The 15,612-nt window shown below is 45.7% G+C and overlaps 1 protein-coding gene across 2 annotated transcripts in view; it reads right to left on the bottom strand.

The window, feature by feature from the left end:
• Positions 1-13,603, bottom strand: part of LOC139747417 (tRNA (guanine(6)-N(2))-methyltransferase THUMP3-like) — a 106,580-nt gene extending 92,977 nt beyond the window's left edge. For both annotated transcript variants that reach the window (XM_071659747.1, XM_071659748.1), the window contains exons 1-2: positions 13,468-13,603; positions 6,376-6,486 (exon numbers count right to left, since the gene is read on the bottom strand). In XM_071659747.1, the coding sequence (XP_071515848.1) occupies positions 6,376-6,486 (111 nt within the window). In that variant the 5' untranslated portion in view covers positions 13,468-13,603. The remainder of the gene's footprint in view (positions 1-6,375; positions 6,487-13,467) is intronic.
• Between the last annotated feature and the right edge of the window lie 2,009 nt (positions 13,604-15,612).

Raw genomic sequence — 15,612 nt, 5'->3', positions numbered from 1 at the left:
TCAAGTGAAATGCTGAGTTTTCGTTATCCAGTAAGGGTGTGGCTACCATGGTGTCTCTAGACACACACACACACACACACACACACACACACACACACACACACACACATACAACCCCTGTGGCGAGGAAAACGTGGTAAAGAGAATGCTCAACTGATACTTTAAGATACTATCCATCATTCTTCTACCCACACTAAATTTCGTGTAAATTACTACTTACAACAATAATCTACTTTAAGGCGACCACAGGATCAATCGTCTGCTTCTACAACGAAGAGGAGGACTGTGGCCTACAACACAAAGACCACATGATCCATTACCCCAGGCACAAGACAGTAGTAAGGTCCATAACCTTGTCCGCACTGGCCACAGGAACCATAACCTAGCACACATGGCCAGTTAAATCCATAACTCAGCCCACAACGTCCAATAACATCCATAACCCAGCCATAGCCACCAGGTAAGCTCTCCTAACCGAGTGTACACAACCACCATGATGGCGATGTAAGCAAGTCGATCATCGATTATATCAATATCTCTCGAAATTCATTGTAGGTTGTTGTACTGCAAGTCCTGAAAGACTGATCAAAGCTCAGAGGACCAGATGATGCAGTTCAAAACATATTCTAACACTATCTAAACAGACCTTCCACACACGCATACACAAACCATCGTCTTATGTAACTCGGAAGAATGCCGAATGGAAAATACAATTATCATCAGTCTCTAGATTACTTGTGTTCGCCGAGCTGATGATAATAACCCAGCATTGTCAGGGACGTGTGGAGTAACATTGACAAACTGTGTGTGTCTGTGTGTGTGTGTGCGAGCCTTGGTTCCCTTCGGTAAATAATGCATATATGTTCTTTTCTGAAAGATCTAGCGTTTATACTGGCGTTTTGAAGTAATGTGTGATCTAAATACAAGTAAATAAACAATTATAACAGTTATGAATTGAGAGTACGTATGAAAACTAAATAAACACATAAAAAGTCGTATTGTACATGACACTGACCTTCTTACATCTCAGGCAATTTTACACTTCATCATCTTGGATATATATAAAAAAGAAACAAATAAATAAACGAGCATAAAAATATAAAACAATGGTAGATAAACGAGCATAAAAATATAAAACTATGGTAGATATACACATACATGACTCAGGGTAAGCAGTGGGGCAACACGTGTGTACTGTGTAACTCCTCTCGTTGCATAAATAGCCACTGGAGGAAAAAAAAAACACAAAACCAAATAGCCCGGCCTACGTAAGGTGATCGTGATAGCGGCCGTGATGCAAGGATCTGGGTCTTCGATCCTCCACTAGGGAAGCGAGCATCAACCTCCTAAACACGCGAAGCTTTTACCTTGTGTAAGCAAGTCTCCAAACACATTATTTTTCCCTCCCTCTTCCGCGGAAGATGTATAAATGGGAGAAAAAAAAGAATAATAAAAAGGGTTTTACTGGAAAGAATGTGGATCTGATATGTAAGAAGTGTTGCTCCTCCCTCAAACCATGTGGCAATGATGAACTTGGAAGAGAATTTGCTTTGCCTCGTATGTGTCTGGGTACATGAACTACGCGAGCTATGAATATGATTAATTATACAACCAATTCAAACAGGAGTTTCATCACAGTCGCAGCTAGACTAATCAAACAGTATGAGCGAAGATCGAAATGTAAACACTAATGACTTAGCTATTTCAGGAATCTAATTACCTTATTCGCTGTACTAGGAATTTAATCACGTGGAACATTACGCTGCAGCCATTAAATCATTACGCATATTAAAATGTTTCGTATGTATCAGGGTTCCTCTATGCTATTCTAGGCAGATAAGTGACGTACAATAGGCTATATAGCACACATCCTATATTTATTGGCCTATTCTAAGAATTCACATAAAAAATTACATATTTTTGATACATATGAAACTATATCTAGAATATCTCCGTATCCTTTAATCACACACACACACACACACACACACACACACACACACACACACACACATATATATATATATATATATATATATATATATATATATATATATATATATATATATATTCCCTGGGGATAGGGGAGAAAGAATACTTCCCACGTATTCCCTGCGTGTCGTAGAAGGCGACTAAAAGGGGAGGGAGCGGGGGGCTGGAAATCCTCCCCTCTCGTTTTTTTTTTAATTTTCCAAAAGAAGGAACAGAGAATTGGGCCAGGTGAGGGTATTCCCTCAAAGGCCCAGTCCTCTGTTCTTAACGCTACCTCGCTAATGCGGGAAATGGCGAATAGTTTGAAAGAAAAGAAAGAAAGATATATATATATATATATGCTCTTCATAAGCTACTTCAATTACGACTTCTGATTCACCTTACCGCTGGCACTAGAAACAAACAGGTTTATATAAAACGGTTAAACTTTTTGTTTGTCTAACAAAATGGCCCGAGGAGAACAGCCCCGACGAGGTGTTGAAGCTGTAGCATAAAATGCGGCGAAATTAATATCAATACCTGGTACATAGAACTAACTTACATCCCCACTGGGTAAAGTCTGGTGCTAACTTACATCCTCACTGGATAAAGGCTGGTGCTAACTTACATCCCCACTGGGTAAAGCCTGGTGCTAACTTACATCCCCACTGGGTAAAGCCTGGTGCTAACTTACATCCCCACTGGATAAAGGCTGGTGCTAACTTCGAACGCCGCAGTATCCTACTAACCTAGCACGAATATGTGATTTAAGCACGACGCATCGTCAGATGCCCACCTGAGTAAGCTTGAAGTAAGAGGTCACAAGATTCACACGTCTCTAAACAAGCCCCGGCATCACATAAGAGAATATCTAACGTACATTTGTACACTGAATGGTTCCTCCCAACCTTCCGTGTAAGCAATATAAGGCATCACGAAGGCGACTAAAAGGGGAGGGGGCGGCAGGCTGGAAATCCTCCCCCCTCTCGTTTTTTGATTTTTCAAAAGAGGAACAGAGAATCGGGGCAAGTGAGGATATTCCCTCAAAGGCTCAGTCCTCTGTTCTTAACGCTACCTCGCTAATACGGGAACTGGCGAATAGTATGAAATAAAATTATATATATATATATATATATATATATATATATATATATATATATATATATATATATATATATATATATATATATATATATATATATATATATATATATACACGATAATCTATATACATATCCCAAAGGAGAGTTCAAATACATATTCCTAATTCATATGGTCACATTCCTGCCCAATGCCATCCTTTATTTTCTCTTCTCTTTTGATCGCTAAACACTAAATTTTATGTGAAACGTGAAGTTAGTTCATACATTTTATATTTCACGTATCATCTACCACCACGCCACTTGAAATTCGTGGGTAGTTCATCAACTAACTTACAAAAGTCGTGCGTCCGTACACGAATGCGATTTTGGATTCAGCCTAGCAATGCGAACCTCCTGGCAAAAGGTGTTTTATAAAGACGAGTTTTTGAATGTCGTTGTTACGAATGTGATCTTAATCATCGCCACAATCGGTATTCATACATATATTTATATAATGCAGTTATTCACAGCTGTTTCGATAATGTCGGCTTTTTTTTTTCCTGGACGAATGTGGAGGAGGGAGGGACGGAGGCGTCCTTTGTCCCTCGCGCAGGTGAGGTTGCTGCTCAGGGCACCGGCAGTGACCTGCGGGCGGACGTTGGACGGTTTGCGAGCGCGGCGGGCGAGCTTCGCTGCTGACGTAACCCCCTGGCCCAGGCGGCCGACACCCCCGCCATAAGACTGGTCCTCCGGGGTAATAAACGAAATGTAAACACCCAGACTAGCCTGGCCCAGAGACGGGCTTACAGGGTTTGATTTTCATGTCCATTTATTTCATCATTTTCCCTTCTGTTTCCTCCTTTCCAAAGAATCAACTTCAGTGTTATTGTCCGTTTCATGTCCCCCCTTTCCTGCTCCTTAACTTTATAATGAGTAGATCTTCATATTGATCAGCACGTCAACACCAGCCTGCGTTAGAATTGGTTGTAAGTAATGACAAATACATGTCCCTATGATGGTTTGGAGGACTGCAAATCCTTTCTCTATGATACAGCAGTTCGAATGGGGACTTTCAGGCCTTCCGCTGCTATAAATGACATTATCATAGATTCGTTATGTTCTGATCTTATATGTCAGATGCTGATAGATAACCACGAGCCTTATCTGAAGCCTTATGAGCTCATTTCGTGTTTGGAAGCTTTTCTGAAACATGTGAATCTGGGGTGAAACAAAGGGAAGCCAGAGACTTGCTTGAAGAATCTGAAGATCATGAAAATAACAATATAAATATATATATATATATATATATATATATATATATATATATATATATATATATATATATATATATATATATATATATATATACAGCCTGTTTGATCAACCCGAGGATTGCGTCAAACAAATTGGCGCAAGAACGAAACGAAAGCATCCGAACCGCTTCTGAAACTTCTTTAAAACATTGGGAAAAACAGAATCCAGATGATTTTCATACCTTCAGGAAGGTCCAGGTGACAGTTTGTCCAAGACTGACCGCGTCTCACTGGAGGTCGCCGACTGATGCGCGTGGAGACGTCTAAATCAATCTGTACTTGTCTAATATGATGCACCATTGAAGACATTATCGGATGGCGGCCAGTTTTCAGGTGAGAGGGGAAAAAAAATATGTACACCACCAACCGACGCAGGTGGACACGTTTGGGTAAATTCTTTTGTTCTCTTTGACGGCTGAGGAACTGTGACAGAGATGAAGCTGTTGCCATGTTCTTGTTCACTACTGTTCATGAACAATTGTAAGGAGAATCTTCCATAGATTCTGGTCTAGTTTTATTACAGTTCTTGTCGAAGTGGGTTTTTTTTGAGGCGACGTCCGGCATCAAACTAGTTAGGACACACATGAATGAAAGACACACACACACACACACACACACACACACACACACACACACACACATCCGTGTACGCATACATACGGATGTAGACCTACACGCAAACATAACAAAGAAAAGTACATATGTATGGACACACATGCACATCAAAGCGCGCGGGAACACAAATCACACGTGATCACTTCCACAGATGGTTTATGAACGCACGCACACACACACACGGGGCATAAACAAGGGATGATGCGGTGCGCATGCGCTGGCTGTCACGTAGGAGGCTGGCAACCCTGTGGCCAGGGAATGTTGGGTATTTCCTGCCACTGGTCACACCATTTTCACCCCCTCCCCCGCCCTACACCACACAACCACAAGTTCAAATCAAACTTTCCCTGTTTTCATCAGACTTGCCCGAACCTGGCTGGCCCAAGTTCGCTCAGTTGAAGCTATAATCCGAAGCTCCGACTGGGTTGAATTAGAGAAGCTTGCTATAGTTTGGACGTGAGAACTGTGTGTGTGTGTGTGTGTGTGTGTGTGTGTGTGTGTGTGTGAGGCGGGGCGACTTCGAGTCGTCCAAATGGCTGGAGTTAGGCAACACAAGTCCTCCTCGGGGCGACTGGCAATAACAAAGAGGCGGAGGGCTGGGATGAACTCTGGCGGCTGGGGTCATCAAGGGTCACACTCCCGGCGCCTTACGTACAAAAACAGATCTTGTGGGGGTGCTGGGACAGCCGCCGGGGGCACCTAGGAATGTCTAGGGTTCTTCCTGTTGCCTGTGGCTCCGGCAGGTCATGGGACGGGACGAGGGGCATGAATGGTGCGCCCTTTAAATCATGAGCGAGGCATGTGTCGCCCACAGACACGACCCACACACTCACAGGACACACACTGCTGACGACACCAGGTGTAGCAAGGAACACATCGTCCATGTGTATCGAGTTGTGTGTATTTACTAACGTGCAGTGAGGCAATTATGAGCAATAAGTGTGGCATTTTACCGACAGAGGTGTGCAGGCGCACGCACGCGTCGGAACACATGTGGCAAAAATAAATGTGGTCGTGTGTAAGGAGGAATGTGTACTAATCACGCCGCTTCACACGAGCGGTCATGTATACCTTGCCATACACGTATAGCCTGCCATACATGTATAGCCTGCCATACATGTATAGCCTGCCATACATGTCCAGACACGCAACACTGACCACACCTACTCACCTGACGTGAACACATAATGGCAATATAAATGGGGAAATAAAAAAGAAACGAGTGCTAGAGTCTTGTATCGAATGTCAAAGATCAAAACATTTCATAGGTCCGTACGCAGGATAATATGAACTGCAATGAGGTAATATATGGGGAGCGACGTGCTGTTAATGGACATAATGATAATGATAATAATAATAATCTTATGCAACAAACGTAATCACGATGTCCATACCTTTCTTGTCTTCTTGTCTTCGCCACATTCATGTCTGTTCCCGACCCGTGTGTGTGAGGGGAAGTTCTTAGGTGTAGATGTTGTTAGGGTGTCAGAGGTAGGAACGTTCATCTGGAAAGGAAGGAAACACAGTGAACGAAATGATCAAAATGAAAGAGAAAGCAGAGATCAGGTGGGGAGACAATACTGATCCAGAATGATTCATTGTTACACAATCCCACTTAAGGTAGATGTAATCGAGTAATGAAGCCTCCATCCCTCCATCAGGAGGCTGACTGCCTGCCTGTGGCACTATAGAGCCACCTACGGTCTCTCTCTCTCTCTCTCTCTCTCTCTCTCTCTCTCTCTCTCTCTCTCTCTCTCTCCCCCCACAGAGATCCGCTTTTCCTTCCTTTGTCTTACCTGTCGTGTTTCCAGACCCACCCACGCAAAGACACGTGAAGCCTCAACGGGAGGGGAGGAAGAAGGGTTCGGAGATTATCGAAGCAGTAAAGCCCATTTTTTTTATTGTTGTTGTGATAATCACATCTGGGGGTTATTTTTCCCCGCGGATCCGAGAGTCTCAGAGAGAGAGAGAGAGAGAGAGAGAGAGAGAGAGAGAGAGAGAGAGAGAGAGAGAGAGAGAGAGAGGATGTGAGAGTCTCAGTGTGAGCATCGTCCAGCGCTCGGCCGAGGTTCAGGATGCCCGCCTCCGTCATGACCGTGACCTCTCGCCTCTCTCACCCAACCATTTCCATCTTGCTCCCCGCCCACAGACACTCCCCCACCTCTCTCTCTCTCTCTCTCTCTCTCTCTCTCTCTCTCTCTCTCCCTCGTAACTTAAAATCCTCCAAATCCTCCCACATTCTTCCTGGCCGGCGAGTGTATAAATAGCCCAAGCGACGAGCCAGGCCGCTATCTTTACACCACAACAACGGAAATGTCGGCAATAGTTCCCGTCCCCCAGATCGCATCACTTAACCCTCATTATATCGGCTGCTTCCCAGCCTCCTCCAGACCTGGCCTTCGTCAGGGGGTTAGCAACAGTGGGGATGGAAGGAGGAAGGTGTGTGTGTGTGTGTGTGTATGTGTGTGAAATCTACATCATATAAAGCTGGTGTGCATGAGGATGTGTGTGTGTGTGTGGCGGCAACATGAGGCACTGCCGGTCACCGTGCGATGTGTCTATGATGTACGTATGTATGTACGTGCGGGAACTGGACGCACCACCAGCGCGTCCGACGTGACACACAGTCCGCTTGTGCCCCGGGGTTATGATGATGATGATGATGACGACGAAGATGATACCTGGCTACTAATTAGTTCTTTCACCTCTCTCTCTCTCTCTCTCTCTCTCTCTCTCTCTCTCTCTCTCTCTCTCTCTCTCTCTCTCTCTCTCTCTCTCTCATCATCGTTCCCGTGACAGTTATTTCGGTGCGTGCGTGGCCGTTCTCGCTGCAGCGTGACTATTATTATTACCCTCGACGCGTTTCTCATATTTCTGATCCGTGAACATTGTCTGCGTCGCCCTCACTACCGCGTCCCCGCTCTCTGTTTCCCCACACCACCACCTCCTCCTCTCCCTCCCTTGCCCCACAGCACGTTGTTATATCTGGCCATTGTTCCCGTGATGTTATCTTGCCCTTCCACTCAATGTGACATCCCGCTTTGTAGTCCCGATCGGACGGACACGGTAGCGTTCACTTCTTTTTTTTCTTCATAACTGAATTTAATCTTGATTTCTCACTTGCGTTATGATGTCATCAAACATGGCTAACGTCTGGATGAACAGGATTTTGTAACTGTTCCCGGCAATCCTATTCTCGTATATGGATCTATCGTTACAGGCCCTCTGCTGCCAGCTCCTGAGGACCGACTCGTATAGTATAGGTAATATATAGCTCAATATTTTCTATAAAAAAAAATGTATCACCCCGGCAGCCAACACTGTCTATCCTGTCAAGGAAAATGGATGAATTAAAAGCGACTGTTTTCTGGGGGTTAGTGACCGTGCGTCCGACAACTGTATATGGGGGTTAGTGATCGTGCGTCCGACAACTCCATCAAGGTGTTTTGAGAGAGAGAGAGAGAGAGAGAGAGAGAGAGAGAGAGAGAGAGAGAGAGAGAGAGAGAGAGAGAGAGAGAGAGAGAGAGAGAGAGAGAGAGAGAGAGAGAGAGAGACGACGTCCTTTCCAGAGGCTACCAGTTTCGGTAATTGTCAAGACTGTTTATTGGACGACTGCTGCTGCAGTCAGCAAGGGTATCAGACCAGTCTATGGGATTTTATGTTTCATCTATGCGACTTTCGAAACTGAAGAACAGCAACTTGGCCACAAGCTATTAATGAATAACTTCCTACTATTATCGCTAGCTTATGACCACGTTAAATCATGTTACACACTTGCCACACCACACACTGCAAGGCACGCTCCTCACTACATTATTAGTAATGATAATAACAATGTATTTCCGAATGATATCATTAACGAAGCATTGGTCAGACATATTATATACTTGTGCATCATCATCATCATCATCATCAAACAACCTGAGGACCCCTGTGTGAAAAGGGGGACTGAGGTTATAACCCCTGGACCCTAAGTCCAGTGGTTCCTGCAACTCCAAGGTTGCGCTACACTCAGCCTATCTAGCTATCTCCCTACACGTGTGGTGGCCTTACGCCAGGTGTTATCATCTGCACTCACAAAGGGACGCGAACAAGTTAGCGGGACACTGGCGGTGACGCACAACTTGGTCCACAGACAAAGTACAGTCAGACCCGAGTGCAAGACGACAAGAGAAGCAGGAGTCCGAACCCATGACGGTCCAGGCAACACATCACGACCGACCCCAACACCACAGCGGAGGGAACGCCTACACGGACGTGGAATGTAAAATGTTCACCGCGCGAAGACTGAAATGAAACACAGGTCCAGAAATAGAAGCTGACCTCCATCCTGGCTGGCGGGGGAGATTCCCGGAGGAGTGGGCTGAGGAGGAGTGGCAGTGGTGTGGTGTGTCAAGACTCCAGGTAACACTTTATTGTAAGATGATGCTGGAAGATGTATTGTGTTGCTCCCTATTGTTGGACGATGCTCCCTCCTCCACCACCACCCTGGAGGGACGGACGTCAAGCCTGTGGTACTCCTTCCAACAACCTGGAGGGACGCTAGCCTTGCATTACGCCCTCACTCCACCAAGGGACGCTGAGTCTTAAATGTCTCGTCAATTCAAAAAGTTTTTTATTGAAGACGACAATCACGAGCAAAACCTACTAATAATAATGACGAGGATGTGAGGACGTAGATGAGACTGGAGAGGATACGACTATAAAGAACGATAAGTAAAAAAGAAAAAAATGAAGAAATACGGGAAGAATGTGTGATCAAGACTGACAATCAGCCAAGCAGGAACTGGGCCTTCGAGGAAAAGATCTCCGCTTTGCCCTTTCTCTTCCAACTTTTAGAAAGTCACAACAGAAGAGGGAAGGCTTTCCAGTCGACTCGACAAGTCCTTACCGAGCATTTGTGTACGTGCCGACTGGGTTACTCATTAAATCGTCCGTGCTGCCCAATCAATGTTTTCAATGTTTGGATACTTGTCATTTGTGACGCGAGTATACAGATCAGGTGAGGACAGGCTGGGTCATGGCTCTCTCCACGTGACATCTCGCTCCCCTGGAGGCTGCCAGAATCGCTACTGATGTGAGTGATTATGACCCAAGATAGTGCAGCTCTTGTGGCTGCGCTATCTTGTGATACAGTACACTCACGGCCTGGCTACCCCCTACCACTGACAGGTCCCCTGCCGCTGTTACCAACACCTGCCAACGTCTACCGAGCGGGGCACACACCCAGGCCTGCCCCTCCTCACTGAGGTAGAGGCCAGGCAGCGCCACGCCGACTGCCGCTGTCGGGCATCCTTCGTGACCCTCAGAGCGGCCTATGCAGGAGTCAGACGAGGAAGGGGCGCCACTCTGGCAGGTGGTGATGTCCTTCCACCCTGGGGGAGGAGGAAGTACTGGCCCGGGCAGCATGTGCGTACACTTTCACAACACGTCGGGGCAAGTGGATCAGGGGAAGGCCTTCGGTCTGACAGATCAAGGCATCGTAACTATAGGTTTATACAGAGAGAGAGAGAGAGAGAGAGAGAGAGAGAGAGAGAGAGAGAGAGAGAGAGAGAGAGAGAGAGAGAGAGAGAGAGAGAGAGAGAGAGAGAGAGAGAGAGAGAGATGCTCAGACCCAAGTGAGGTGGTCGGGCCTTAACACACCCTAGGTGTTCACCGGTTCTTCCCACCTCTCGCTCCCCTCATCAGGTGTCTAATGAGTCAACGTTGTTCTCTAGTGAACGACCACTCCTCAGCGTCACAAAACAGGTCCTCTCCAGTCCCTTCCCGATTGACGTGCTGTTATTCACACCGCCAACAAACAGATGACTGGCCACAACATTGGCCTCAATCGCTAAGCTGCAGCAATTTTGCTCATCAGGCACAACATATCAGGAAACCGGCTTCCTCACAGTCAAGGACCCGCCAGGAAAGAGACCTCAACTTCCTGAGTATCTCGCAGGTGTGTGTGTGTGTGTGTGGGGGGGGGGGGGGGGGCGTCACCATCCACCTAGGGAGGTGGATGGTGACGACGGACGCTGGAATCTGGATGGAACCCCCCCCCCCCTTCCCCACCTCATGTAATGGAACAGGATAAGGTGGTATGACACGAGACAAAGACGTGCGACGTAGCCTCGGGCACAGAGGCCCTCCTGGTCCCTGTTGGTTGCGGTCGGTGCGTGCCGGTGGGAGATGCAGTCAGGTCCTAGCTCGGCTGGGGTTGAGAGCGAGGATATGGAGGCGATCGAGGAGCCAGGGTGGTCAGCCAGGCACCTCCTCCTCCCCCCAGCAGGACAGCCAAGACACGGGGGAATCCTGCCTGATTCAGGGGACCTTTCACTACCACAGGGGAAATGAATGACCCTCCCGACCTGGGGTATATACATCACCACTTCATGAGTTTACAATGTGTATTAACGTGTATACTCAGCGATATATCTTTCAACCGCATCAAACGTAAATTCTGAGAATGAATTTTCAACACCTGCGCTGGTGGGGTGTCCCCGGCCAGGTGTCTATATCGAATGGAGGAGTGGGGACGTGGGATAAGGGGCGACTGGGGGAAGAGGGAGCTTGGAGAGTGGCTGGAGTCGCTACCCTTAGCGAGAGAGAGAGAGAGAGAGAGAGAGAGAGAGAGAGAGAGAGAGAGAGAGAGAGAGAGAGAGAGAGAGAGAGAGAGAGAGAGAGAGAATGACCATATCAAGTCCTCTCACTGTGTCTCATCCCCATTACTTTACATTTGCATCACACCAACTCTGGAGTCTGTCTAGGTCCCCTTGTTAAGCTGATGCAATTCTGGCAATTTGTAAATACAGATCACGAAGAACAATGGTCCCACCGTGGCACTTCGCCGGTCACCTCGACCCATTTGGAGAAGGTTACTTTGGCATGCATCTATTGTGTGTGTGTGTGTGTGTGTGTGTGTGTGTGTGTGTGTGTGTGTGTGTGTGTGTGTGTAGCAGATATAAAGCTCCACCACTATAAGAAGCCAGTCTTTACGCCCACGGTATCAATACTTGGTAAGGTAACTGGAATACGACACTGAGTAACCTCAGCCAACAACACCCCTCGTGACTCAGCTCACATTCATCACCCTCGAAGCTTTGAAGTCACTTCCAAAGAAGAGAGACATCAAAGGATATTGATGAATGAATATAGGAAATCGTACAACTTAAAAATGCAACGCAAATTTCGGAAACCACACACACACACACACACACACACACACAGATACCAATATATATATATATATATATATATATATATATATATATATATATATATATATATATATATATATATATAATATATATATATATATATATATATATATATATATATATATATATATATATATATATATATATATATATATATATATATATAACTTACTTAACCCCTTTAATACCGTAGGCCCATATGTGAATGAACCATCAAAGGCTAGTATATTCACGGGGAGCTTACTGAACTGCACTGGCGTCAGGAGTTATTGGTGATGTCAGGAGTTACTGGTGATGTCAGGAGTTACTGGTGATGTCAGCAGTTACTGGTGATGTCAGCAGTTACTGGTGGCGTCAGCAGTTACTCAGCCATTACTCCACATGATATCTCACGGCTCAAGCAGGCTGACGTTGGAGGGGGGGGGGGGTGGATGGTTGGGCGGCCACATATATTGATCCTCCTTCGATAAACTCGTGTTTCCGGGAAGGTGAGAGGAATAATTCAGATGCACCTGGAGTACTGCTGCTACACTGCCGCCCCAACAGGAATAACTCCGGCCCACGAGGGAGCTGTGAACAGTTGACAGGTTCCTCCCTGTCTGCCGCCTCCCTCTTGTCTCGCTCCGTGTGTGTGTGTGTGTGTGTGTGGTGTGTGTGTGTGTCACTTGCGTGGGTGGGTGGGGCTGGACGCTTCGTAAACAATACCGACTGTGAGGGCGAAACCTTACCAGCCAACCCTCCTCATCTTCACCACACCTCAAGCCTCCCGCCAACACACCCTTGTATGTACACTCCCCTACAGTACACCCTCAGCACCCCTACCTCCCCCCCCCCCCTCCACCCCGAGAAGACCCTCACCAGATGGCGGAGGTATGATGATCATACACCTTATTCAGGCAACCGGCCAAAAACAATTGTACAGAAAAAAAAATGAATTTACAATTAAAGTTCGATACTGGCACAACAACATGAAAAAAAAGGACATAAGAACACTTGCGTCCATAAAACATGACCTAAATAAATGATTTATGAAAAATTTATGCGAATTTCAGGTGAATGAGAAAAGGTATGAAATGTTTTCTGTGGAACAGGCAACTTTAGAATGTGTTCATTTATCTATTTTTGACATTTTTCCTGGTAAACAGGAAGGAAGATTTATCATGTAACTTTATAGATAAATGAAACACAAATGGTTATTTACATCACACAGGTTTACGCTTGAAATGTTATCTCCCTTTTTTTTTTTTCAAAACTGAATTCAAAATAACATTCTCAAGGTCTACTCACAGGGTTCAATGGGTCTCAGATCTCACTTTTCAGTGGTATCAGACTCCAGTCCAGGGGTCATGGCCAACAACTGACCTCAATGTTCAGTCGGCATTCGTATACCCGCTAGAAACGGCCTAGGAACGGCGGACCAATCAGGAGTCCAGCAGGCGCTCAGCTGCAACGGAGGGAACTTTGAAATACGGAGAGATTAAGGCTGTCAAATTATATATATATATATATATATATATATATATATATATATATATAATGTAAACAGTGTGGTTGAGAGAGCTGAAGAAGGTGTGCTGAAATGGTATGGACATATGGAGAGACTGAGTGAGGAGAGCTTGAGAAAGGGATTATACGTCCGAATTGGAGAGGACAAGGAGAACTGGGAGACCAAATTGAAAATGGAAGGATGGAGTGAAAATTTTTTTGAGCAATCGGGACCTGAGCGTGCAAGGAGGGTGAAAGGCGTGCAAGGGGGAGAGTAAATTGGAAGAATGTGTTACACTGGGGTCGACGTGCTGTCACTGGACTGAACCAGGGCATGTGAAGCTCCGGTGATAAACCATGGAAAGGTCTGTGGGAGTCTAGATGTAGATAGGTGAGCTGTGGTTTCGGTGCATTAGACATGGCAGCTGTTCCTTGCACTACCTTGCTGACACGGGAAACGACGATCAAGCATGTTTACCAAATGGCGTCCTAGCTACGTCTCTTCGTTGTATATCAACTGATGTTATATTTCTCTCTCGTGTCTCCCCTGATGATGTGATTATTACACGAAAGTGCACTTGGGAACTTATCGTGTTTCATTTTCCCCGTGGACTCATAGGAATATCTTGATCACGCGCAAAATTGTGATCCTTTCCAACATATATATAAATATATATATATATATATATATATATATATATATATATATATATATATATATATATATATATATATATATATATTCAAGTTGTGTGTGTGTGTGTGTGTGTGCGTGTGTAAAGTGGGACGAGAGGAAACTATAACATTTCGGATGGGAGGAAGTGAAAGCGCAACACGAGGTAAAAACGCGCAGGTTGACATTGTATCGTGTGATTCTAAGACAGATTTTTCCCTGATCGGGGTGTGTTCTTGTCGCTTCTTTTCCAGGAAAAGTCCAGTTCAACACCATGACTGGAAGATCTGTATTTAATTCCAGTTTCCCTTCACTTAACTTCTGCTGTTCTCAGAAGGCAGTGCGTGCGTGTGTTGTGTGTGTGTGTGTGTGTGTGTGTGTGTGTAAGCGACCCGCTTCCAAAAAGGTCAGCCGTAACTTAAGTTGCGTCACGGCATAAAATAGCTCGACCCCCCCCCTGCGACTGATTCACTAATTCTACCATTATCTTGCCCCGCCAAGTCTCGCTTCTCGTTTGTGCTTGGTCGTGATGGCCGCTGATCCTGTAGGGAAGCGGAGCAAAAAGGGCATCCCAACTCTCCATGTCTTGTGTTTACCCGAGCCATATATGACCGGCGGAGGCTACCATCCTTGACCAGCTGACTGACTCCCTCGCACTTACGCACGTGTCTCGTGAGTAACGTGTCTCGATGTTAACGTATCTCGTGAGTAACGTATCTCCTGAGTAACGGGTCTCGTGAGTAACGTAACTCATGAGTAACGGGTCTCGTGAGTAACGTGTCTCTCCTGAGTAACTGTCTGGTGGATTCTCGGATGTTTGTTTACGTGAGTCAGCTGATGGGTTAGTCTCGAGCTGGGAGCACTCTGACGTCCATACATACACTCATGACCCCATCAACCATGAGTGTATTTACCAGGATGTGTGTAGGTGGCGGGGGCTACAAGGATCAGCTGTTCTCAAGGTCACGTCGTTATGTAAATGACCAGATCAGCTGATCTTTGGATTAAGCACATCAGCTGACCTTTGCATTTGTTACCTTGGCTTGTTAACCATTTCTTTTTATGTGTTAACGTTTACCACACACACACACACGGAGAGAGAGTCACTGAGAACACAAACTCCTTCAACTGATACATCGTCTCCGCCTGATCTTGAAATAGGATGGGAGTGGAACTTCTGCAATATGAAGCACCTGATGGTAAAAGTGACCATGTGGTGCATGATGTTGATTACGCTGTGTGTGGAGGCGAGAGAGTTGCGGACGATGCCCCAC

This window comes from Panulirus ornatus, chromosome 68 (genome assembly GCF_036320965.1).
Source record: "Panulirus ornatus isolate Po-2019 chromosome 68, ASM3632096v1, whole genome shotgun sequence".
NCBI classification, from domain to species: Eukaryota; Metazoa; Arthropoda; class Malacostraca; order Decapoda; family Palinuridae; genus Panulirus; species Panulirus ornatus.
The sequence above is the reverse complement of the archived record's forward strand: the minus strand, read 5'-3'. Positions and strand labels throughout refer to the sequence as shown.